Below are 24,856 nucleotides of genomic sequence, written 5' to 3' on the forward strand. Positions count from 1 at the left end.
ACAACTTCAGATTAGAAATTGATTTTCTAAACAGTGATCAGTTTTCTGAATATATTTTTCATTTATTCTTTCTAAAGTGCCATGTTCTGGCATGGCATGAGACATTAGTTTTATGTAGATACTACTGCAGTTAACACAGGTTATCCAGTAACAGTTCCTTATTGTGGAGGGCTATATTTATAGAGCATCGGAGGCAGAAATATATTACTGGCATTGCAGATGTTAGAAGAGGCCATATTGAGGAATGGACTTACTTTGGATGAAATTTTCATAACATATGTAAAGCATACAAACCTGAAGAAATATACAGGAGAGATATCCATAAGGTTGTTGTTGTTGTTGTTTGTCTTTTCGGCTTTTCCCGGTTAGGGGTCGCCACAGTGGAACTCTCGTCCACTAATGATTGGCAGTGGATTTTTATGGTGCCCAGTTGCCAGCCCAACCATCAATGAAGGCACACACATTTATACATGTCTTTCGAACGTAACTCGACCGCGGGGAGGACATGCAGACTCCACACAAAAGGCACTCCAGCCGAGAATTGAACAGGAGAACCTCTTGCTTTGAGGCAACAATGCTACAGCTGCACCACCGCGGCTATGTAGAGATATCCATAAGGTGATGAATGTAATGTTTTATTCCTGCAGCTTGTTATATTTTCCAGTATGGTTTGAACTGCTTTTCTTCATAAAGACTTTTCTGTTGTGCTCCATATACGCTGACTGACTATTTTATTTCATTCAACTGTCAGAAACCCCACTAGTATGCTTTGCTTACATTGGGCTTTTTTATAATTTCTGCATTGCTATAAATTATATAAAGTGCACTGAGTGATTTTCAAGGTATTTTTTTTCCAGTAGTATTGAATAGTACCACTTAGAAGTACATAAAAAATAGCATTTTCATGTGTAATAATGCAGCTCTGTACATACATCTGATAGTTTTCTTATTCTGTTTATGATTTGATTTGATTTCCAGAAGAAATTTATGTAATATAATTTTCTAACTAGGAAAGAAAAGGGGGGGTGGAGGTAAGCAATCTTTGCATTATCAAACCTCATCTGCAGTGCATTAACTCTGATTTAATCTAGTCCTCACACATTTATTTTGCTTAGTATTAATCTATAACCTTAATGCAGTAAAATTAATATAGCTGTTAGTAGGGGTTCACAGACAGTGGGACATAGAGAAGGAGGATCGCGGTTGTGCAATATGCCTACTCCAGGTTGGACGGGTTGCACAATTGTGGCAAGAGGGATTCAGACACAAGAAGACCTCACTATCAGCTAATTTGCAAGTCACTAAATTACTTGTTTTTACCACTTGTGCTTAAAGCACTTTGTTGTGGTCGTGTCCTCTGACATGTTGACTCTGGCACCATACCCTCAACTGACCAGACAGTTGCAGAATGTGCCTGATACAGCCTCATACATTTGCTCAGTCTCTCATGCAATTTTAGATACTCTGGTACAGCACTTGGGATTACAGTCAGTCAGTCAGTTATACCAAATAACAAATTCTCATACTTCTTAGTCATTACAAAATACATGTTGATGCGAAACCAGTTCTGTCACCCTTTTAAGTATATTAGAATAATAGTTATAAATTGTCCCTGATTTTGGTAGTTTATCCCCCATTATTTCTGGCTTTATCCCCCAAAACTCTCACACAAACATATTTAGACATGGGTGGCCATGGTGGTGCAGCGGTTAGCGTTGCCGCCTCACAGCAAGATGTTCTCCGGTTCGATTCTCGGCTGGGGTGCCTTCTGTGCAGAGTCTGCATGTCCTCCCTGTGGTCGCGTGGGTTTCCTCCGTGTGCTCTGGTTTCCTCCCACATCCCAAAGACATGCTGTAGGTGGATTGGACACTCTAAATTGGCCCTAGGTGTGAGTGTGTGCATGTGTGTGCCTTCTGTGGAAGGTTGGGTGCCAGGCTGGCAACTCGACACTGTAAAACTCCACTGTCAATCATGAGCGAACAGTTGATCCGCTGTGGCGACCCCTAACCGGGAAAAAGCCAGAAGAAGAAGTAACACAGTTGAATAGCTAGTATAGGGCAAAGAAAGAAGCCACCATTGTGTAAAGTTCTAGAGGAGGGCAATCTGTAGATCCCAGTCAGTCTTCAATGCAATAGCAGGTATTCAGAAATGAATGCAGATATTGATCTTTGTATGTCGCTTAAACTGTTGCAACTACATTTTGCTGTATTGTAAAACAAACTAAGAATTTTTTAAATAACTCCTTTAGCGCTCCGTGTGCATCACCCATATTAACTGTCTGATACAAATGTAGCAAGCAGTCTGGTACAGTTTAAATCAAAAGATGTGTATTTTTCTTTTACAACTAACTAAAAAAGACGTTATACTCTGCGTGTGCTATGTAAACCGCAGCAACTGCTTACCACACATTTAGCATGCAGTTTGCTACAGTTTAAAGAGAGAAACTTTTTTTTTTTTTTTGCTATTTAAGTTGCAAGAGCCTTATTTTAGAAGGGGTCATTAGATCATGGAATGGCTCCAGGTGCCAGAGTAGCTAGCTACTTCTCTGCACATACAAATACACACTCAACATTGCATCTCCCACACTATCAGACTAAAGGACCCATTCACCCACACATATGGTCTTTCAAACTCACAGACATCCACACTGTTGATCCCCTGTGTAAATCCTTGCTGTGAACAACTGGGTAGATACACACACACACACACACACACACACACACACACACACACACACACACACACACACACACACACACACACACACACACACACTTACCTAACTCCATTCATACCCCTGCAGATACATACACACCACTATGTCTTCACAGAGCTTCACTGCACTTAAATGCAATCTAACTGCATCAGTTACTTCAACAGTGACCACTGTCTGTTGTTCAAGTTAAATTTCTCAGCTGACTGTAGTCATTTATGCAGCACAGTGAGTTTGTTAATCCCCTGGAAGCAATAATGAGCAGCCTGCAGGCATTTCTTGGGGTGGGCATATATCTAATTTGCATTATCTGCAAACCAGAATTGCCACATTACAGTGTACCATGGCCAGACCACCTTCTGTAATGATGATCCTGCTTGTGGAAAAATCATTGTAGTGCTGATGCCCCACGTGAGAGGATTACTCTCTGGAATATTCCTGGAATGTCTCTCACTCCCCAAAATTCAATACAGGGATGTACATACAAAGGACAAAAAGGTGGCTGTGACATTTTACTTTGCATTTATACATGCATTGAAAGTAGCTGCCTTATACATAGCTAGGCATAGTAATATTTTAATGTATATAAGAATGGGTAATGACTGAACTTTTCTAGTAGTTTTATGAAGCACTGCTGTGTACCATAAAATATGAATGCAGATAGTGTCTGGAAACCAAGTCTAGGCAAGGACACCGATTTATGGTACTAAAAAAAAGGAAAAGAAAGAAAGAAAAATGAAGACCCTATTTATCCTATCAGTTGCCTGCCAGCTATCAAGCGCTCAGTTATCACTTGGTCATTGTCAGTACCATGCACATGCCTGTAGCATCCAAAGGATGATGTTCAATGGGTCTTGTGAATGATGGCCCCACCTCCATAGTCAGTACCATGCACATGCCTGTAGCATCCAAAGGATGATGTTCAATGGGTCTTGTGAATGATGGCCCCACCTCCATAGTCAGTACCATGCACATGCCTGTAGCATCCAAAGGATGATGTTCAATGGGTCTTGTGAATGATGGCCCAACCTCTGTAGTCAGTACCATGTACATGCTTGCAGCATCCAAAGGATAATGTTCAATGGGTGTTGTGAATGATGGCCCCAACACCACAGTCAGTACCATGCACGTGGCTGTAGCATCCAAAGGATGATGTTCAATGGGTCTTGTGAATAACAATCCCACCTCCATATGCAGCATCCTCGCGGCACTGATAGAGCTCCTCACTGTGATCTTTGATTTCTACTGGTGGCCTCCACCACAGAATGTGTACCTAGACCTGGGTTCTCCTACCAACCCTCTGGGGAAAGATGAGCAGGACTAAGTCTCAACATTCCATTCATGCCTCGTAGCAGGACCTATCAGTTATGCCTTGTAGCAGCCCCGGTACATTTCAGAGAGACTAGATGAACTCCGGTCACATGGGTTACAGTCAGGGCTTTGGCCTTCAACACTATCAGAGCTGTCCAAAAGATAAAATTTAATTTTCATGAATTGAAATCCGGGAATTATTCAAACGATTTTTTAAGTGCAAGTCATTACTGTGATTTCATTACAATTTTCTTGAGCACCTCCATGGATACAAAATGAAAACCTTCTAAATATGGAATAATATATAAAAGAAGCAGACAGTAGTACATATGAGAAAATAAACAGGTTATGGTTCATGACTACTGTAACCTAAAATCTCAAATTCCATAAAAATAAAAATATTTTTTCATTACTCAAATTAATCCAAATTCAGTATTTTGCTGATGCAAAAGAAAATTCATTGTCACTTGTTCTATTAATTTTATTATGTGCTGTTGTGCTCAATAAGGTATTAATGCAGACGGTGAATGTAAACACATTCTACCATGAGGAGGTTATGATATTTTGATTTGCACTTTATGACGATGGGAAAATAAGAATAGCATTTTTAAAGGGTTACGTAAAAATAACAACTGGCTATAGTTTTGATTATAAAAAGACATGGGTCAGTGGTTGTCAGTAAGGAAGGAAATGGCACCTACTGTGCTTTCAAGTTGGCATTGCAAGACATGCCTCCATTTTAATATTAGTGGCCATTTTTTAAGCTGCTTTCCTCATCATTTCTACATATACATCTTTTGTATTCCGCATACATAATGCATCATAATGTTACCAGTGGTAGAGCCAGGTCATATAACAGTCATTTAGTAACACCCATGACTAACCATATTATCCAGTGACTCTCCTCAGTAGCAGAGTTTAGATAGTCACACTTTATGTTGCACAGCCTTGTCTATATCTTTAGCTCTTCAACTCTTTCTTCCTTTCCTTCATTTCTCTTTGCCTATTGGATTTAAGGATTGTTCCCTTTATTCTACCTATTTGTATTCCTTCTAGCCCTGTTGTATTGCCTTCCCCCCTTCTCCCATTTCCTTCTATTTTATTATTGACAGGAACACCATTTTGAATAGTCACTTGTATATCTGTTCGTTTTCAAGTGTGTTTATTTGTGTATATGGCTAGTTTGATGTGGCCAGTCCTGTGGAAGATATTTTGAGAATAAAGCATAGGTTTGCACTTATGCACATGCTTAACAGCATGTAGAATTGATAAATGTTCTAGTCATTATTGAAAAACGGTTTAATACTAATTACTATGCCAGGAAATGATAACACAGTGTTGGTCACAATACAAAGGATGAAAGCATTAGTACAACATCCTCAAATGCAAATGCACTTCACATAGAAATTAGCACATCATAAGACAGGCACTCAACACCATCAAATAAACAAAATGAAAAAAAAAATGTGTTTCCCTGCATGTTCATGTATATAGGAATGTTTCAGGAACTACAGGTTACCTTACTCTTTATGAATGACACACACCTTCTAAACGAACTGATGGCAGCTCCAGTTTGACATCTCAAAGTTGAGCATCACCAGTACTTTGTCAAGGATGACAGTAATCAGAATCAAAATATAACTAGTTACAGCATCTTGTGGAAAATTAAGACAGCTTTAATGAAAGTGACACCGAGCCATCAAATACAGCCCCAATACAGCAGGCAAGCATACACAGAAGGAGGAAATCTGACCAATCACAACTTTGGTTAACTAATCAAAGCAATCATGATAGGATGATATTGACAATAACTACAGCAAGAATGTCAGTTTTTACCATAGGCATGCAACTGCCACTGCTGGCTTTAGCAGGTAGTAGAATACAAGCAAATTCCTTCCAAAATTTCATTTTATTTGACTTAACAGCAAAATATTTAAATCATTGTGTCAAGGCCATTGTGGATTCCCAAGTTTCAAATAAATGCCCAACTTCCTATGATACTATTAATTATATGCTCACATGAATAACAATCCTCTCTCAACTGGCTGCTTATTTCCTTTGTATATCATTTGTTCAAATGTTTGCAATATTTTATGCAATGGCAGCTGAATATGTAATATACATCTGTGTGCACACCACGTTTTTGTATGCTGTTTTTGCAACTCTAAAAGAGATGTTCTCTCATTTATTAGCTGCATGGATTAACTGATACTGCTTTGTAATTATTCTGCAATGCATATTATAGTTCATTATTGTAAACCTTATCCTACTCATCTAAAACCTTAACTTGATTTATCTTTTGATGATTTTTTCCCCTGGATGTTCATCCTCAATCTTCTCACTTCCATACTCAGATGCTTCAGGTTTAATGTATCACTTTTAAATTGCCTAGTAAGTATTTTTAACCCTTATCTTTTTCCTTTCTACCTCACTGTTTTTCTACCTTTCATCATCCCTCATTGTAATTCCTCGAGATCATAAGGTTCCATAATTTTTGTTGCCTTATTTTGCATCTATTAATATGTTTTGTTGATTATTTATAGCTCCTTCTGGTCTAATTAACAAAGGTGATGCACAGCCTGCTAATAGGAAACTAAGCAAGCTGAACTCATTAAAGAAAATGAACTCCTGATACTATATGAAACAACACGATCAAAACATTTTGTGCAGGGGGCAAGCACATTTACAAGTCCTAATTTAGTTATGTGGGAGCTTTTGACACCATTTCCCATCAACTCCTATTCAATAAACTCTCAACCTTTGGCATCAGCTCACCCTCTCTGTCCTGGTTCCTCAGTTATCTTTCCAATAGGCAGCAGACCACCAAATGGGAAAATACTCCCCTTCTCCCCATTTCTGTTGCTGTACCTCAAGGGTCTATACTTGGCCCTCTCCTCTTCATCTTATTCATAAATGACCTCAGCTCAGCAACTAAACAAGCCACAACTGTCCAATACGTTGATGATGCTAATAAAACCAAACTAATAATCTTCAAAAACAAAAAATCCAAACCTTGTCATGCCCCTCTGTCAATAGACACCTCAAACGGAACCAAGATCGAACTCACAACTCATACTAAACTCTTAGGGGTCACTATTGATAAGACTCTAACTTTTGAAAAACATGCCTCTTTGACAATCGGAAAAGTGCACATCAAGCTTGGCACCTTATATAGGGCCAAACCATATCTTACCCACTGCCCATTCTCACCTGTTCTCTTCCCTCCTTTATGGATCTCATATACTCACCAACCTTCACAAATCCAACCTAAATAATCTAGATTCTTGCTATCACAAAATTGCCAAGTTCACCGTGAATACCCCACACAGGACTCACCACTGTCCTGTGCTCTCTCAACTAAAATAGCTAGAACTCCCCAACTTTGTAGCTCTCAACCAACTTTCAGTGGTCCACAAGATAATTTACCTTCCCACTAACTATCCAACCCAGTCTCAACCACAGGACCCTCAGATCCTACAATAAACATACTAAAGGTCACCCAATCCCACAACTGTCATGGAGACTGTCTCTATTCTAATAAAATTAACAAACTTTGGAATACTCTCCTTCCTACAATTACTAAAATCCCACACTAACATGAGTTCATACTACTACTAAACTACCTTGCTAATCATTGGATCTGCTCCTGTATTACCCCAGGCTAAATCCACCTATGCTATCTCCCACCACTACCTACCCCATATGTTTTTTTACAATTTTACTACTACAATTTCTCCTTGATTTCCTACTAAGTGTTTCTTTTGTATTAACCCTCCTTGCTAATTTGGTAACACTGTTATGTCTCTAAATGAAAACTGTAACTAGGTGGATTCTCAAATTCCAGGTCTAACAACGCTATTATTTGTGTAACATGCTATATTTTTGCTTAGTCTGACTTAGGTTTTTGTAAGAAAGGAATGTATTTTATGTCTTTGAATTCTGTAAACTGAACTACTATTGTGTTGTTCAAAGACTATATTGTACTGTTTTTTCGAGTTTTTTTTTCTCCGGGCCTCCACTGAAAACGGGCTCCTGGCCCACTCGGACTTTCCCAGTTAACAAATGTAATACATAAAAATAAATAAAAAAATTTCACTTAAGACATGGAACAAATGCCCAAGCAAATTGTTCCAATGCAAATCAAAGTAAACCTGTCCTTCTCAAGTCTATTTATGGTCTGCAATAAGCTTTTCAATATTTCACATCAAAATTTGCCCCTAAGAACTCCAGGGTGGATTTGAAGTCTGTCATCCTTGCTGTTGATTGTAAAGCAGTTTCTAGCTCTGACTTAAGAGTAGGTGCTAAACGTAAATATTATATCGAAGCTGATGCTCATTTAGAAAATGGGTAACCTGTAAGTCACCACTCTGAATGTCAATGTACCAGTAATGTCCTCTGAAAAACAAGACCCCCACATTATGGTATCATAGTAAGCTGCAGTGAAGCTCAGACATTAAAAAAGCAAATGGCTGCCATGTTTTTTACACTTGCTAAACCACATTTTGATGTTTTGCATGCATAAAATTATTAAGAGTAAACTAATTAAAAAAAAGAAGAAGAAAGAAGTGTGTGTATATATGCATATATCCTTGTGCATGAGACAGAAAGAGTGAGATATTAAGCAAGACAGAAAGGCAGCAACATATTTTGACTACAGTATGCAGTCTGTCATCAGCATATCTTTAACAATAAAAAGTATGACACTTTGATGTCTGGCATTACTGACTGGCCATATTTCTCACTGGTTTACCAGTAAATTGACCATTCTACAGGACAGAGCAGTACCATGTGGCAGAATGGGTTACAGTAAAGAAGCATGTGGGAAACAACAGATACAATGACTTGCATTATATGTTTTTTCATTCATTTCCTCAAAATGAAACATCTGTGGCTATATGTGGTGGACATGTGTGAGTGCATGTTTTGTGTTTGTGCATGTGTTTTGTTTGTGAGTGTGTGTGTGTGTGTGTGTGTGTGTGTGTGTGTGTGTGTGTGTGTGTGTGTGTGTGTGTGTGTGCACGTACACATTAAATACGTATGTATCTTATATTTTGAGTATAAAGTAATCTTCCAACAACAATTAGATATGCTAAAGCGAGTATGAAACATTTGGTAGAGGAATTATTTTACATAAAAAATACAGAAAAAAGTATACAATAATAAATAAAAAGAAATAAAAAACAATTTAAGAGCTAGACCATTCTCCAAATGCAATAGTGCCATCCAGGGTGAGTTTGGGTGTTATAGCAGGAAGTAATGCCCTTCAAGAGGTGTACAGGCTCTCTACCTATAGTGATGGGCCTCACAGCACCCATGGATGAGCATTAGTTTCCCAGTAACACACACACTATAGTGTATTATTGCTTCCTTAGACCTCTACAGGACATTTAGTCTTTCAAGTCATTGCAGAGATTTACATGAAAATAAACAACACATTCTGACAGTACTTAAGTGTGTTTCTTTCTAATCTGTCATTTACACATCTCCCAAAAGCTGTATAATTGGTCCTTTATGGTTAGGTTATCACTCTTCCATGCTTCTTTGAATTTGTCTTTGTATACTACCCTAGACTGCATATAGCATGATGAACTTCCTGTGTTTAACATGCAGCAAAACAAATCCAAAGAACTATTGGGTAAGAAAGTATTGCTGTTAACATAGATGGCATGCCCATAAATCTTTAATCACTTTAAAAGTACCAAACATTGAAGCATTTCCAGCTAAGAAACATAATGAAACTAAAACACTTAGCGAAAGTTTAAAAATAGAGGACCCCCGAGAGCTTGAACCATCAATCTGGACTCAACAGTCTGTTGACCTACTTTTTCTTAACTATGAGTCCCTCTGTTCCACTTTACAGATATATGCATCTACAAAGGCTGAACTGAACCTCCTACTAAGCTTTTAGTTAAACTTGTATCTAGGCAGAAATTAATTAGGACATCGCTTATCTAAATGAGTCCATTTAAAATGAACTGGTCACATAGTGTAGTGCAACTGCGATTGAATTTGCGATGTATTATATGAATCTATTTACCCCATATAAACCCAGCATTACCTTGTCATCCATTTGACCTAAGAAAATGCAGATTTCTTTAGATATCCTATTATTATAATATTGATGGCCTGGTTCTTGATCTTTATGTAAATATTTTAAAATTAAATTTAATTAAATTAAAATTAATCAACTAAAATTCGATATCCACGTACAACAAAATATATAAACAAAAAATCAAAAACTTGGATTGCTTTACAGAAACAATTGATACCTAACCCCCTCGTCTAGAAAAAACTACCATCCACCTACCTTTTCCCCTCTCTCATGTATGGTTCACCCCGACATGTCAACCTCCAAACCTCTGTAAAAGTCAAACTGTAAGCCTGCTACAACAAGATATCCAAATTTGCAACAAACTCCAAATACTTCTCCCACCACTGTAAGGCACTTCACTCTCTACATTGGATGGACCTACCAAGCTACCTCAACTACGTACAACTTACTTCCTCTCTCATTAAACCCTCTGACTGCCCATCCCTTAGTTCCATCTTCACCTCCTACATTCCTAATAGGCCCCTTAGATCTGAGAATATGAAACTACTCCTGGTGCACAAGCCTAAATGATCACCTGAGCAACTTTACCCTCTTTTTCACCCTAGCCAAAAAGTGCAACGTTCTCCCATTATCCCTCAGAACTATTCACAACCGTGTCACTTTTAAATCTTCTCTACACTCTTACCTCTCTACTACCTGGAAATTCTCCTGCTCCCACTCCTCTGCTAACCTCCCCCATGAAACTTCTCTTTTTTTTTCTGATAAAAACAATGACAATGTTTACCATTAGGTATCTTTTATTTTTAAAACTTAATGTGTAAAATGTCTATGTATGATAATTTCTGTACATTACATTGTGATTATAATTCATTATTTTAATTGTATAACTCTTCTGAAGATTATACTATTTCTGTAATTTGTAATCTTTCTATTACTGTGGAGCTTTTCTCCACTGACAACAGGCTCAATATGCCCCAGTGGACATCCCCAGTTAACAAACTGCATATAAATAAATATTTCAGAGAAACTGATGTTCTATCTTGCATCTTTTTCTTTCCTAGTTTGTAATGTCACATTTGTCACTTAGAAGCCTCTAGCCAGGTGATTCCTAAACCTGGAAAAGATTTCACGCTACTTTCTTCTTATGAATGTATTTCAATAGTCAACAAGGAAACTAAAGTTCTGGTCAAAATATTAGCTCATCCATGAAGGTAGTACATTACTTGCTGCACTCAGCACGGTTTGGTCTGTGAATTGTGTCCAGAGAGGATGTCAGTGCTCTGACCACAAAGCTGAATACTTCAGCCAGTTAAGATAAGCACTCTCCAAATAATGTTTCACCCATAAATTCCTACATAACAGAATCTCTTCTAGTTTCTGCCCATCAGACAACATGTCAAATTAGCACTGGAACAATATATTAAGAGATTAAGTATAGGTTAGGACTTTGCCTGTACTAGTATCCCAGGGTCTTAAGGCCAGTAATCTTTAGGATGTCCTCTGGCCTTTCTAATTTATTCTTTAAAACTGGTCTAATCAGAGCAGTGGACAGAGGGATGATAACGTCATTTGACCTGGATGGCATACCTTTAGATACTAGTTGGGCTAAATAGAGGAATTTCATTTTCAGACTGCTTATGCTACATGATGGTTAAGGGAGAGGGTGTTATCGACACAGGCACCATGGTCCCTGATGAAACAGTCTGTTTGGTGTGGGGTAATTCCTATACAATACACCAATGGAGAGAGTTGTTTACCAAATGTGACAACACTGTGTTGTTTTGCATTTAATTTTAATCTTTTTTTCCATACAACATTGGTTAATGTGAGAGTTAGTTCTTGAATTTGCATTAGAAGATTGTTTGATAATCACATCTAGTTTGTAGTCATTAGCAAACCTATTAGCTATAGGTCTGGATTTATGGATTGCAGTTCAGAGAAGTATATGATGAAACAAGTGCCATGAGTCAGTTGCCATCTGCAAACTGTGTTAATGGGAATGATTGGATTATTGATGGAAATATATGACAGTTAAGCCTAATTCTTAATGTCGGAGTAAATAAAATTTAAGTCTTAATGTTAATGTCAGATTGTTATAGACATATTGCTTCTGAAAAAAGTTGTTTGTGTTTTTGCTCCTAGTTCAGATGTTGTGGTGTTTCAAATTATACAGACTGGTTTGAAGTATACAATACAACACAAGTTCCTGACTCCTGCTGCCTGGAATACAGCGAGAACTGTGGGCTTCACTCTCCTGGCACTTGGTGGAAAGCTGTAAGTAGACTTATTACGTGAAACATAATTTCACAACTGTTTTGAAGATATTGCCTCAACTATCATTGTTATGAATCAATTATAGTCCTGTTTGTACTACTAGCAAACATGAGCTAAAAATGTATTGAGCAATTATTCATTAGAGCACAATCTAAAACTTTTGGAGTCATAGCTAGTGAACTGTAGGATATTTTGACATGAGGCAGTTACATTTTGTCTTGTTTACAAGCAAACTAACCGTAGTAAAACAGAAGAATGTATGGCATTATAAGTGAAAATAATATTTGCTCAGAAGGTTTTTTGTCGAAATGGATCCATTGCATTTCTGTTGATAACAGTTTAAAGTGCTTAATCGGGGAGGTCAGTAAAGCATTGGATATTCATATAAGAATTTCTTCAGGGCATACATAAAGCAGATATAACCATGTTAAAACTAGCAAAAAAAATCATGTTGCTGTCCAGTCAAGAAAGCACAAAATTGGCATATTGACATCTAAGAAATTAGACCATATTAATAAAAACAAAATTGTTTCTTGCAAATACAGTTGAATTAATTAGCAAATATCCAATTTTAACAGTCATATTTTTATGTATCATGTTGTTATACATTGTTAATTAATACTCCAAAGGAAGAAAAAGGCACACAGTCTATGTTCGGATAGCTGAAGATGGTGAATGCCACAATATATTCAATATTTCTAAACAAGAATTCACTTGAATCCGAGGCCAATATTACGCTCCAATTGTAGTTTATTGCAAAACAAACAATAACAACTTGCGTCGACCTAGGTTTCGTCAGTCTCCACTGACTTCTTCAGAACACAAGTTGAACATTTCAAAATTGCCGCTTATATACCACCCACAATTGTTTAATTAACCAATTAATTAATACAACAATAATTAAAAACCTTAAAATGTATATTACTATGCCAATTAGAATGTATGTATGTATCCTGTTTTTTCTTTCTGCCCTATTGTGTAAGTTTATGTACAATATAAAACTAAATGTAAATATATGTTATGTATGCATCGTGTGTGTATGCATCATTTTTCTCTTAAAAAACTGTGTATAAGTTTATAATTTTACCATATAAAAAGCTTTTGAACCAGTTTAAATGTATAACTAATTAAATAAATAATTTTTAATATATATAAAAAATAATTTTCTTAAAAACCCACATCTATAAACTTAAATTTATATTTATGTTTATGTTTAAATGAACCTGTTGTATCATTCAATCATTCAAGATGATTGTATGATGTAAATGGTTGTAGTAATAGTAATACAACCCATGCCTACATTAAACCCATGTGTACTGCTGAACTATAAAATATATTATATGTACATTACATTGTGACACTACTTCCCTTTAATGTTGTGCAATCTTAATACAGGTTTTATACTTACAAATTCATTTAACCCAGGATGCTGATGAGCATTTAACAAAATCTGCATCCTGAGTTCCAATATATCCAAATTGTACTTGGTAATCCTACCCTGTGGATCATGCATTAAATGGGACACACCAAAAAACTTAAATTGATGATTTGTGTATTTCACTATGTGCCTAGTTAATGCGTTGGTAAGCTTAATGTTTTTAATGTCTGCCAGATGTTCCTGTATTCGTTTCCTCAAATGTCTACTAGTTTTACCAACATAAAAAGCGTCACATTGTTGACAAACTGCAATTTATATGACGTTAGTAGTGTAACAATTAATATATTCGTGAATCCTAATGGTGTATCTATTAACTGTTATTGTTGTACCCGTGTTCAACATATGTGTGCAAGTGGAACACCTGCCACATTTGAAATTACCTGGTGTTTTGTTAGAATGACTAACTCCATTAAAGTTTGTACTCTCAAAAATGTCTTTGAGTGACATATCCTTTCTAAAAATGTATGTAATGTCACCGTTAAACAAGGTCCCCAGACAATTGTCCAACTTTATCAAGTTCCAGTTTTTCTTAATTATGGTTTTGATATTATCAGATGTGCCATTAAAAGTAGTAATAAAAAAAGGTATTGTATTAAAATTATACCGTCCAACGTTGTTAAAATTGGTTCCACCCACAGTTGTGTATTGATTGCGATTCAATATGGCTTTGTACACACCGCTCTGCCTTTTATTTTCCACCTCTCTAGAAATGTTTGTACAAAATTCTTCTGGATAGCCCCTATTTGTAAACAAGGATATAATAAATCGTATCTCATTTACAAAGTCCACCTCATCACTGACCATTCTGGCCGCCCTCACCATCTGGCCTTTGACCACCGCCTTTTTCTGATGGTCAGGGTGCCAGCTGTCAAAGTGTAAATAAGAATTAGAAAAGGTGGACTTTCTATGAATATTAGATTTTACAACCTTTTTAACTTTATCATATGTTAACTTTATATCCAAATAGGTGATACATTCCATACTTATTTCATGTGTAAATTTTAAAAACCAAACATTGTTGTTCATGTATTCCAAAAAGGTGTTTAGTTCTGATAAGTCCCCATTCCATATAATAAATAAGTCGTCCAAAAAACGACCGTAAAATTTGATATGTGTATAAAATTGCGTATTAAACAAATAATTCAATTCCCAGTATGTCATTATGAAGTTGGCAAACATGGGGGCACATGCTGCCCCCATGGCCACTCCACTCACTTGACGATAATAAGCACCTTCAAATACAAAAAATTGTTTTTCAATACTATGTCCATTAGTTTTGTTAAAACATTAATTTTATTTTGATCATATAGATTAGTGTAAAACAACTGCTCTTCCAACCACTCTAGCCCCTTGTCATGTGGAATAACCGTGAAGAGGTTACAGACATCCATTGTAACAAATATGTCACCCTGGTTGAATTTAATGGTACTTATTTTTTCTAAAAAATCCCAAGAGTCTTTCAGAATGTGTGTAAATATACTTATTCCCTTTTTGAAATGGTAATCCAAAAATTGACTAATAAAATGGGTTTTACTCCGCTTACCATCTACTATAGGTCTAAATTGTAGATTACTCAACCCTTTGTGAATTTTCGGAATACCGAAAATTCCACTAATAACAGGATATTCATTCTGCAAAAATGACCATTCCAATTCATCCAGTTCCCCCTGATACAACATGTCATTGAGTAGTATATCAATTTTCCTGTGTGCTAAATTTATTTCGTTTCTGCTGACCTCCACGTAAGCATCTCCCAATAACAGTGCATTCATGTATGAAATGTAATCATTGTGGTCCACTATGACCACGCCACTTCCCTTGTCGGGCTTCATGATTCTAATGTTCTTAATGGACATAATGTTTTTTAGTATTAATTCTTCCTTGTCAGACATATTTTTGTGGGAATTATTATTGTGTTTATGAAATAAGTCCCTAATGTCATTCTCAGTGACTTTTTCAAATAAAGCCACTTTTTCATTCATTGGTGGATTGTATATACTGGGTTTAGACAATCTCCCTTGTTCTGTGTCAATATTGATATCACTGGGATTGTTATGAAATAATATTTTTAAATTTAATTTACGCGTAAAAAGTTTCAGATCCAAAATGGTATTTACCGTGTTCCCTTTTCTGCATGGTACAAAACTAAAGCCCTTGGAAAATAAGTTGACACAATCACTATCAAAAACATAATGGGTGTAATTATATAATTTAAAATCATTCTTATCGTTTGTAACAACAGTAGGCTTGTTAAATAAATGGCAATCGTCATTCCTGTCTATAGGATTAATATTAAGTATTTCAAATATTTGCGAACTATCCGCAGGAAACTGATTCACTTCAGATGTTGTGGGTGAATCTGTACAATGTTCACTCTCCGTTGTGTTGTTTCCGTTTATATCTTCCATTTGGCCATCGTAACTGTGTACAGTCAAATCGCTTAATGAATTGCAACTGTCCATATTATCCATCCCTACAAATGAATCGTTAAGTTCTATGGGCATCTGGTTTATATCATTGTCTGTCATAGTTTCAATACCACCAGATACTGAAATTTTCCTTTTTGTAACCGTGCTACAAGTGTTACAGAACATGTCAGTTTCACTTGAATTAAGTAAAAAACTGTCCTTAAAACTTGACATGTTAACTTGAATAACTTCCAAAGGTATCCGGTGTTCATCATTAACTATGACAGTTTCAATATCACCAGATACTCGAGCTTTACCCATTATATTCGTACTGTAATCATTATATTGAATATTAGCTTTGTTAGGACTAACTGAGAGCCTGTCTTTGAAAGTTAACACGTCACTAGGTGTATCAGTCACATCTGTAAATATTAAATGATGTTTACCTGGTAATTCTGTAACAGTCAGGTTGCCCCATACCTCGTGTAATAGGACGCCATCGGCTACTTGCACGTCCTCCACCCGTTTTTTTGAAAGTTAACTTTCTTGCTTTCGTAATCCCGCCTTGGACGTGCACCTGTCCGTTCGTAGTCATTCCCTTCATCGAAAATTTTCTGTCCCCTTAACCGCTTGGATCTCCTAAGACCTTCTACATCGGTAGGGCTTCCATACTCGTGTTGCCTAATTTCCTCAGTTGGCAAAGGGGAAGTGATGTCATCAAGTTCGTCAAGGGAGCCTCTCACGTTGTCTATCTGGTCGATCCCATGGTTACGAATGGTACACTTGGATTTTGGGTATACAAACCCCGTTTCATATATTTTGACATCCCTCTGAATTTTATTGCTCTTTTTTTCATATATAACGTTACAGCTATGTTCCACGTCTTTTATAATGTTGACGTAGTTTGTATAGTATTGTTCAAACAGCAAATCTCTACTGATGTTGCCGTTTAGAGTCTCAAGCTCAAGCAATACTGATTCTATTTTTTTACTGTTGTAGGTAATCATTATTTCCATCAAAGCCAAACCAGTTTTGTTAAACAATTCATGTAAGTCCTTCAACATGTTCGGTTCCCTTTCACAGCCATTTGGATACCTCCACAATCTAAGTCCTTTAGGAACTACACCCAACTCAATGTTCCTTTGGAGGTATCCATTCTCCATCTGCGTGCGTTTTAATTTGAACAGTTTTAACTCAAATCGTTTCAACATTTCTTTCATATTAAATGACACTCTAGTGTCATTTAATTCTACTGGAGTTTTATTGTGATGAAATGAATAGTGATGCTGTTTCCACATATCAGAATTGTAAAGTTCGTGGGTATCTTTATGTCTGGCGGTATTAACAATATTTGAATTACCAGATATGTTACAATCAGATGGTGCCGGTTGGGGTGTGTTTTGGGTTAGCGGCAACCCCAAACTCCCCGTAGGTTCCATACCTTGAGTAGCTGATGCCATGAGCTTGTTAATAAGTATGGTGTGTAACTTTAGTTGCTCGTTCATTTCCTTCAGCAAACCGCTCACATCGACAGCACCGCCTTCACCCTCCATGTTGTACACTGCAGAGTAGGAACCAAAAGCAACCAGTACTCCAAAGGAAGAAAAAGGCACACAGTCTATGTTCGGGTAGCTGAAGATGGTGAATGCCACAATATATTCAATATTTCTAAACAAGAATTCACTTGAATCCGAGGCCAATATTATGCTCCAATTGTAGTTTATTGCAAAACAAACAATAACAACTTGCGTCGACCTAGGTTTCGTCAGTCTCCACTGACTTCTTCAGAACACAAGTTGAACATTTCAAAATTGCCGCTTATATACCACCCACAATTGTTTAATTAACCAATTAATTAATACAACAATAATTAAAAACCTTAAAATGTATATTACTATGCCAATTAGAATGTATGTATGTATCCTGTTTTTTCTTTCTGCCCTATTGTGTAAGTTATGTACAATATAAAACTAAATGTAAATATATGTTATGTATGCATCGTGTGTGTATGCATCATTTTCCTCTTAAAAAACTGTGTATAAGTTTATAATTTTACCATATAAAAAGCTTTTGAACCAGTTTAAATGTATAACTAATTAAGTTAATTAGCCTCTTCTCTTACAGGAAACGTTTGCCAAACAAAAGCCATAACACTGTGTAAGGCGTTACTCACAGCAAGGTATTAAAAATTAAAGTCAAAGCCTTACCATCACCCAAATAATGCACTAAAACATGTTTAATACAGTTCTACCTATATGTCATTTCTGTCCTTTGTGACTACATGGATAAATCAACAGAGATAAGCAAAGTATCCTGGTGGGAGGTCTTATTTACATAGTATTGCCAGCAATTAATAATGCAGTAATGTACAGCAAAGTTTTATACTGGAATTACTGGTTGTGTGCATTTATTTATGATTACATGTTCTAGTTACTTATGAATGATGCTTACAGCATTACCTGTCTCATTTTGGATTAGTCAAGCGGAGGTCATGCTTACTCCACCTGGTGGACTTTTTTGAAATGTCCTCCAAACAATGTATAAAAGCAAAATGGTACACACTGCATACCTCAACCTGACCAAACCTTCTGACACAATTCCCCACTCAAGGATAGTAGAAAACCTAAATAAACTGGGGATAATCCCTTATGTCATCCATTGGATTGCCATCTGGCTTACAGATAGGCAGGAAATCAAAATATTGGACATTACCTCCACAAAGAAAGTAGTCACTCAGTGGATTCGTCCATGGTTCTGTGATGGGACTTCTCTTGTTTGGCATCTACTTTCTTAAAGTAAAAGCCACTGCCAAAGGGTTCTGGCTGACTAAATTTGCAGATGACTGCAAGCTATGAGCAGTTATTGAACCCCCAAATGACTTAGCCATCCTGCAGGAAAGTTTGTCCCAAATAAATAATTGGTGCCAAAATCATGGACTAAAACTAAATGCCAAAAATGCATTATTGTATTCTTTGGGAAGTCATGTACCTCAGGGAACTGCCACATTGAAAATACACCCTTAAGAGTTGACCCAGTTGTTTGGGATTTGGGAACTTATGTGGATAGTGACCTAACTTTTGGCCAACATGTGTCTATCATTGCAGGAAAGTGCTTTTATATTGCACAGCTTATGAACAGGCAGATTGTGTCTAGATCATGAGGCTGTCATTGTTCCCCTTTACGCAGCTCTCATTAGGTCAGCCATTGAATATAATGCCCCCCTTCACAATTATCTGCCAGACATGTGCAACAAGTGGAACACCCACAGGTATACCTTACTAAACGGATGCAAGCCTAAGCCTTCTCCTTCCATATCCTAGTTGTTTAGTACCCTCCTATCATTCTCATCATCTCCTGTTTCAATGATATACAATCTTACTACCCACTCTCCCTTTCTCTACCCTTTATCATTAACAACATTCATACTAGGCCTCTATATCTAGTTCCTTTTTACTCTATCCCTACACCCTGAATCTAACCTTCCTAGGCCTCTGTTTCTAGTTCCTTTTTACTCTATCCCTACACCCTGAATCTAACCTTCCTAGGCCTCTGTTTCTAGTTCCTTTTTACTCTCGTCCCTACACCCTGAATCTAACCTTCCTAGGCCTCTGTTTCTAGTTCCTTTTTACTCTCGTCCCTACACCCTGACTCTAACCTTCCTAGGCCTCTATCTCTAGTTCCTTTTTACTCTCATCCCTGCACCCTGACTCTAAGCTTTCTAGGCCTCTATCTCTAGTTCCTTTTTACTCTCATCCCTGCACCCTGACTCTAAGCTTTCTAGGCCTCTATCTCTACTTCCTTTTTACTCTCATCCCTACACCCTGGCTCTAACCCTGCTTGGCCTCTATTTCTGTAATGATTCTCATTGCATGCAAAAACATTCAAATTAAAAACAAAAGAAAAAATATTTTTTTGCAGTGGGGCTATACACCTCCACCCCCAGCAAATTATATATACCAACTCCGAGATTGCAGTTTTCTCAGGGAAAGTTCTAATTCGCCTACCCTTAGAATCATCCAATCTGCTGCTTTTGTCAACAAGTGTAAACCATCTGTTTAGTCAACCAAAGCACCCTTTGACAAAAGTAACAGAATGCACACACACACACACACACACACACACCAATATATCTATATCTGTATCTCTCTCTCTCTCTCTCTATATATATATATATATATATATATATATGTATCTATATATGTATCTATATATATATATATATATATATATATATATATATATATATATATCTATATATATATATATATATATATATATATATATATGGTTTACCATCACAATTTCAAAAATGTTTTGTGCGGGTAATGACTTACTTGAAAATCATTGTCGAAATTTATATTAGTGAACAATCACAGGAACGAATCAAAAAATGTCAACAATTTGAATTCGAACTGTTGACATTTTTTCGAACTTACTTCAACATCCGGTGCCATTGAAAACACATTTTGCAGGGGGGCAAGCCCCACACACCCCCGCTAATTATATATACTAATACCTAGGACGCACTACAGTGAAATAATGGGTACATGTCCTGATCCCCACTGTAGTTCGATCTCCACTCAGAATGCCGAACTCACAAAATTGCGAATATTCTATAAAATATAAATATATATATATATATATATATATATATATATATATATATATATATATATATATATATATATATATATACATATATATATATATATATATATATATATATATATATATAAAATTCGCTCTTTTCTGTCTTTGGCATCTTTTGGTTTGCTAATACGAACCATTGAAAACATCCTTTCACACATCTGCTATTGCAGATATGCACATCAACAATGTGATGGTAAACCTATATATATATATATATATATATATATATATATATATATATATATATATATATATGGGTCTACTTTGTTTCATTGAAAGCTCATTTCACTGAATTTGAATTCCCCCTGACCAAATCACTGAAAGCTGAAATTACTGAAAACTCATTTCACAGAATCTCATTTCACTGAAGTGAAGTACTGGCACTGTGTAGAGTACTATAAGGTAAGTAAAAGGTATACGCCCTTTTCCCCACTGTAGTGCGATCCTGGAGTTAGTATATATATATATATATATATATATATATATATATATATATATATATATATATAGTTGGGGAGATGGAGGGCAGAGCCCCACACATTGGATGGTGCACTTTGGGCATAGTATCCTCAAGATAGGAGAAAATGGATCACAGACTGTGAGCCGTGGCCGGGCTAGCCACCAGACTGTGTAAAATATGGTTCTAGGTAATTCGGTCATTTTGACTAATGTCGCCAAAATGGGCATTGATAATTACCAGTGATAAGTGTGTTGAAAACCCAGCCTACTTTTGATCTGTGCCAGGTACCCTTGGTAATGGTGGGAGGGTTATATGCGGACCTATTGGCCAGTGTGTGCCCACCATAAATTCCAGCAGCCCTTGTCAATAAGTTACTGGCTGGCTAGTGTCTAGTTGCCCAGCCTGGGTTGCCTGGGATAACTCTGTTGAGCAAAAGCTGGACGTAAAACCAACCAACCTGCCAAACATGAACTGAGAATTGCTATGCTTACTGTAGGCTCACTGACAGGATACAGCTTGGAAGTGGATGACATGATGATACGGAGGAGGCTGGACATCCTATGCATCCAAGAGATGAGGTGGAAGAGTAGTGCAGCAAAGCCACTTGGTTTGGGATCCAAACTCTACTAGTAGGGGCGCTGGCTAAAAATGGTGTAGGAATTGTGGAGAGAGAGGCTTCAGAAGTCAGTGAGTGATATCATCAAAATTAATGACAGACTCAAGGCAGCCAGACTCCAGTGTAATGATAGGACAGTATTCATAATCTCAGCCTGTGCCCCACAGCAGGGTTGTGATAGTGAGGAAAAGAGTGCATTCAGACAGCAGTTGCAGGACCTACTAGATAAAGCAGGACAACATGAATTGGTGTTGATAATGAGTGAATGAATGCACTTATCAGGACAGACAGAACAGGATATGAGGACTGCCTGGGTCCACATGGGTGGAGAAACAGGAATAGAGGAGAAGCCATTCTAGACTTCTGTCTGGCAAATGGCTTGATAGTAGCCAACACATGGCTCAGAAAGAGAGACTGTTACAAGATCACATACAAGAGTAGCCAACATGCAACTCAAGTAGACTTCCTCCTAGTAAGGAAAATGCACTGAGGTAGAATCCATGATTGCAAAGTCATCCCCAGTGAAATGTTGGCCCACAGCATAAACCACTAGTTGCCACAATCAGTTGCAAGCAGTGGTCACAGAAGGCTCTAAGGTCAACAGAGACCAGGCTGAAGACCTGGAAGTTGACTGGACAGAAAGTACAACAATTTAAGGAATTACTCAGGACTCTAGCACTCCAAGAAGACGAGGAAATAGGTGGAGTTGAACAAGAATCACAGTACCTAAAAACAGCATGTGTTAGGAGTACAGAAAAGATATGTGGCCAAGCCAGGTATCAAAAAAAGGCAGAAAGATAAAGAAGATAGTCAGACACCCTTCATAAAGGATGCCAGCAACAACCTGCTCACTAGTCCACGGGACATCAAACACAGAGGGAAGGAGTATTTCCAGCAGCTTCTGAATGAAGAAAACACCGCAGAAGCTGTACTACCCCAGAAACAGCCTACAATGAAAGAAGAGGAGGAGCCCACACTAGAAGAAGTAAGAACAGCACTAAGGGAGATTAAGTCAGGGAAAGCAGCAGGCTCAGATGAGATGAGATATAATAAAGCTACTGTGTGAGATAGGGGAGAAATGGCTTCTAAGGGTACTAATAGTGTGGAGAGAAATTTGTATCCCAGATGAGTGGAGAATAAGCATACTAGTACCAGTGTACAAGAACAAAGGGGACATCCACAACTGTGGGCAGTACAGAGGCATCAAACTCCTATCACATTGCATGAAAGTTCTGGAGAGTGTGATTGATAAATGGATACGCAGAGTAGTAGAATGTAACATGGTAGATGAGAAGTTCAGATTCAGATCAAGATGCAGCACAATTGACCCAATATTTGCATTGAGAAGAAGCTACAGATGAGGAGACAGTCCAACTGGCCATTCATAGACTTGGAGAAAGCATATGACAAGGTCCCAAGAAAGCTGATCTGGGCAGTACTGTGATGGTTTGAAGTCCCAGAAACATTGGTAGAATTAGTGCAGGCTATGTACAAGGACCCAAAGTCTCAAGTACTAATGGTGTTCGGCAGAGGGGTTTCTAGTTGGAGTAGATGTACACCAGGGTTCAGCTCTGAACCCACTGCTGTTCATACTGGTGATGAACTACATTAGCAAACAGAATGGAGGGGACAGATCAATAAAGTTGCTGTATGCAGACGATGTGGCATTACAGGCAGACTCTGCGCTAGAACTTCAGCAAAGTATAGGAAAATAGCATGCAAAACTGAAGGCACATGGGATGAAACTAAGCACAGATAACATGATGGTAATGGCATCAAATTGGGGAAATCAGAAGAAGCTGACAATAGAGATAGAAGGGAAGATAGTGGAACAGGTAAACAGCTTCAAGCATCTGGGAGGGGTGGTTGAGGAGAAGGGAAGTCTGAATGAAGAGGTCAAAGCTCGAATCAGAGGGGCTGCTGCCAACTGGCGTAGTCTATGACAGAAGAATGCCAAAGAAGCTGAAAAGTAAGGTGTACAAGACAGTGGTGTGACCAGTACTACTGTATGGTACAAAAACCTGGGCAGTAAAGGCAGAACAGTTGAAGAAGCTAGAGGTGATGGAAATGAAGTGCCTGAGAAGGGTGGTAGGATAAACACTGTGGGACAGACAAAGAAATGAAGACATAACAGCAGAAGCCAAAGTAGCTCCAATTACAGAAAAGATCAAAGAGAACAGATTACGGTGGTTTGGACACACGTGCTGAAAAGAAGAAGACAATCTGGTGAGGAAGATTTGGGACAGACAGGAAGAAAGTAAATGGAAGTGAGGACATCCGCCAAAGAGGTGGATGGATTGTCTGAAAGAAGATCTGCGACAGTTAGGCATGAGTGTTGAAGAAGGCAGGACTGTGGGACTGAATCGAGACAGTTGGCGACAGTTAACACGATACCCCAACCCCATGTTGAAAAAAATGGGAAAAGGGAGGCTAATGATGATGATTTTTTTTTTTACCCAGTTAAGCCTACTAGGCATATGTCTTAATTAGGTACAATACAGGAGCTTTGTGTGAATCAATCCTAGAATTACAGGATGCTTCACAAGTTAAGGCAGAGAAAATGTTTTAAGTCTTTTCCACAGTGTGATTTTATTGAATGACTGACTTTTTTTTTTCTGGCAGAAAAAGTATTATTTTTCCTTTTATACGAAAACTGACGGTCATTACATTCTCTCCACTGAAGGTCTACACTTTCAAACTGACATCATTTTTACATCATACATTCCATCCTTTCTCAGTCAGGGCTCCTGGAAGTGGCATTTCTTGTCACTGATGCAGAACAATTTATCCGTATACCATGCAGTCACAGAGGCACTAATAGAGCCTCTGCCTCTCAAGTTCCTCTACTCTTGCAGTATCACAGTAAGTCAAATTATCCTCAAAAAACAATTCTTTAGCCTAATGGAATGCAGTTGGTCAGCAAAGTGAGATAAG

General features: G+C 37.5%; 1 protein-coding gene across 1 annotated transcript in view; it reads left to right on the top strand.

The window, feature by feature from the left end:
- TSPAN4 (tetraspanin 4) overlaps positions 1-24,856 on the top strand; it is a 1,260,229-nt gene that overhangs the window by 1,142,582 nt on the left and 92,791 nt on the right. Inside the window, exon 5 of the mRNA XM_044082887.1 lies at positions 12,219-12,350. Coding sequence (XP_043938822.1) covers positions 12,219-12,350 — 132 coding nt within the window. The remainder of the gene's footprint in view (positions 1-12,218; positions 12,351-24,856) is intronic.

This window comes from Protopterus annectens, chromosome 9.part0 (assembly GCF_019279795.1).
Source record: "Protopterus annectens isolate FY-2018-M chromosome 9.part0, PAN1.0, whole genome shotgun sequence".
In the NCBI taxonomy this organism is placed as follows: Eukaryota; Metazoa; Chordata; order Ceratodontiformes; family Protopteridae; genus Protopterus; species Protopterus annectens.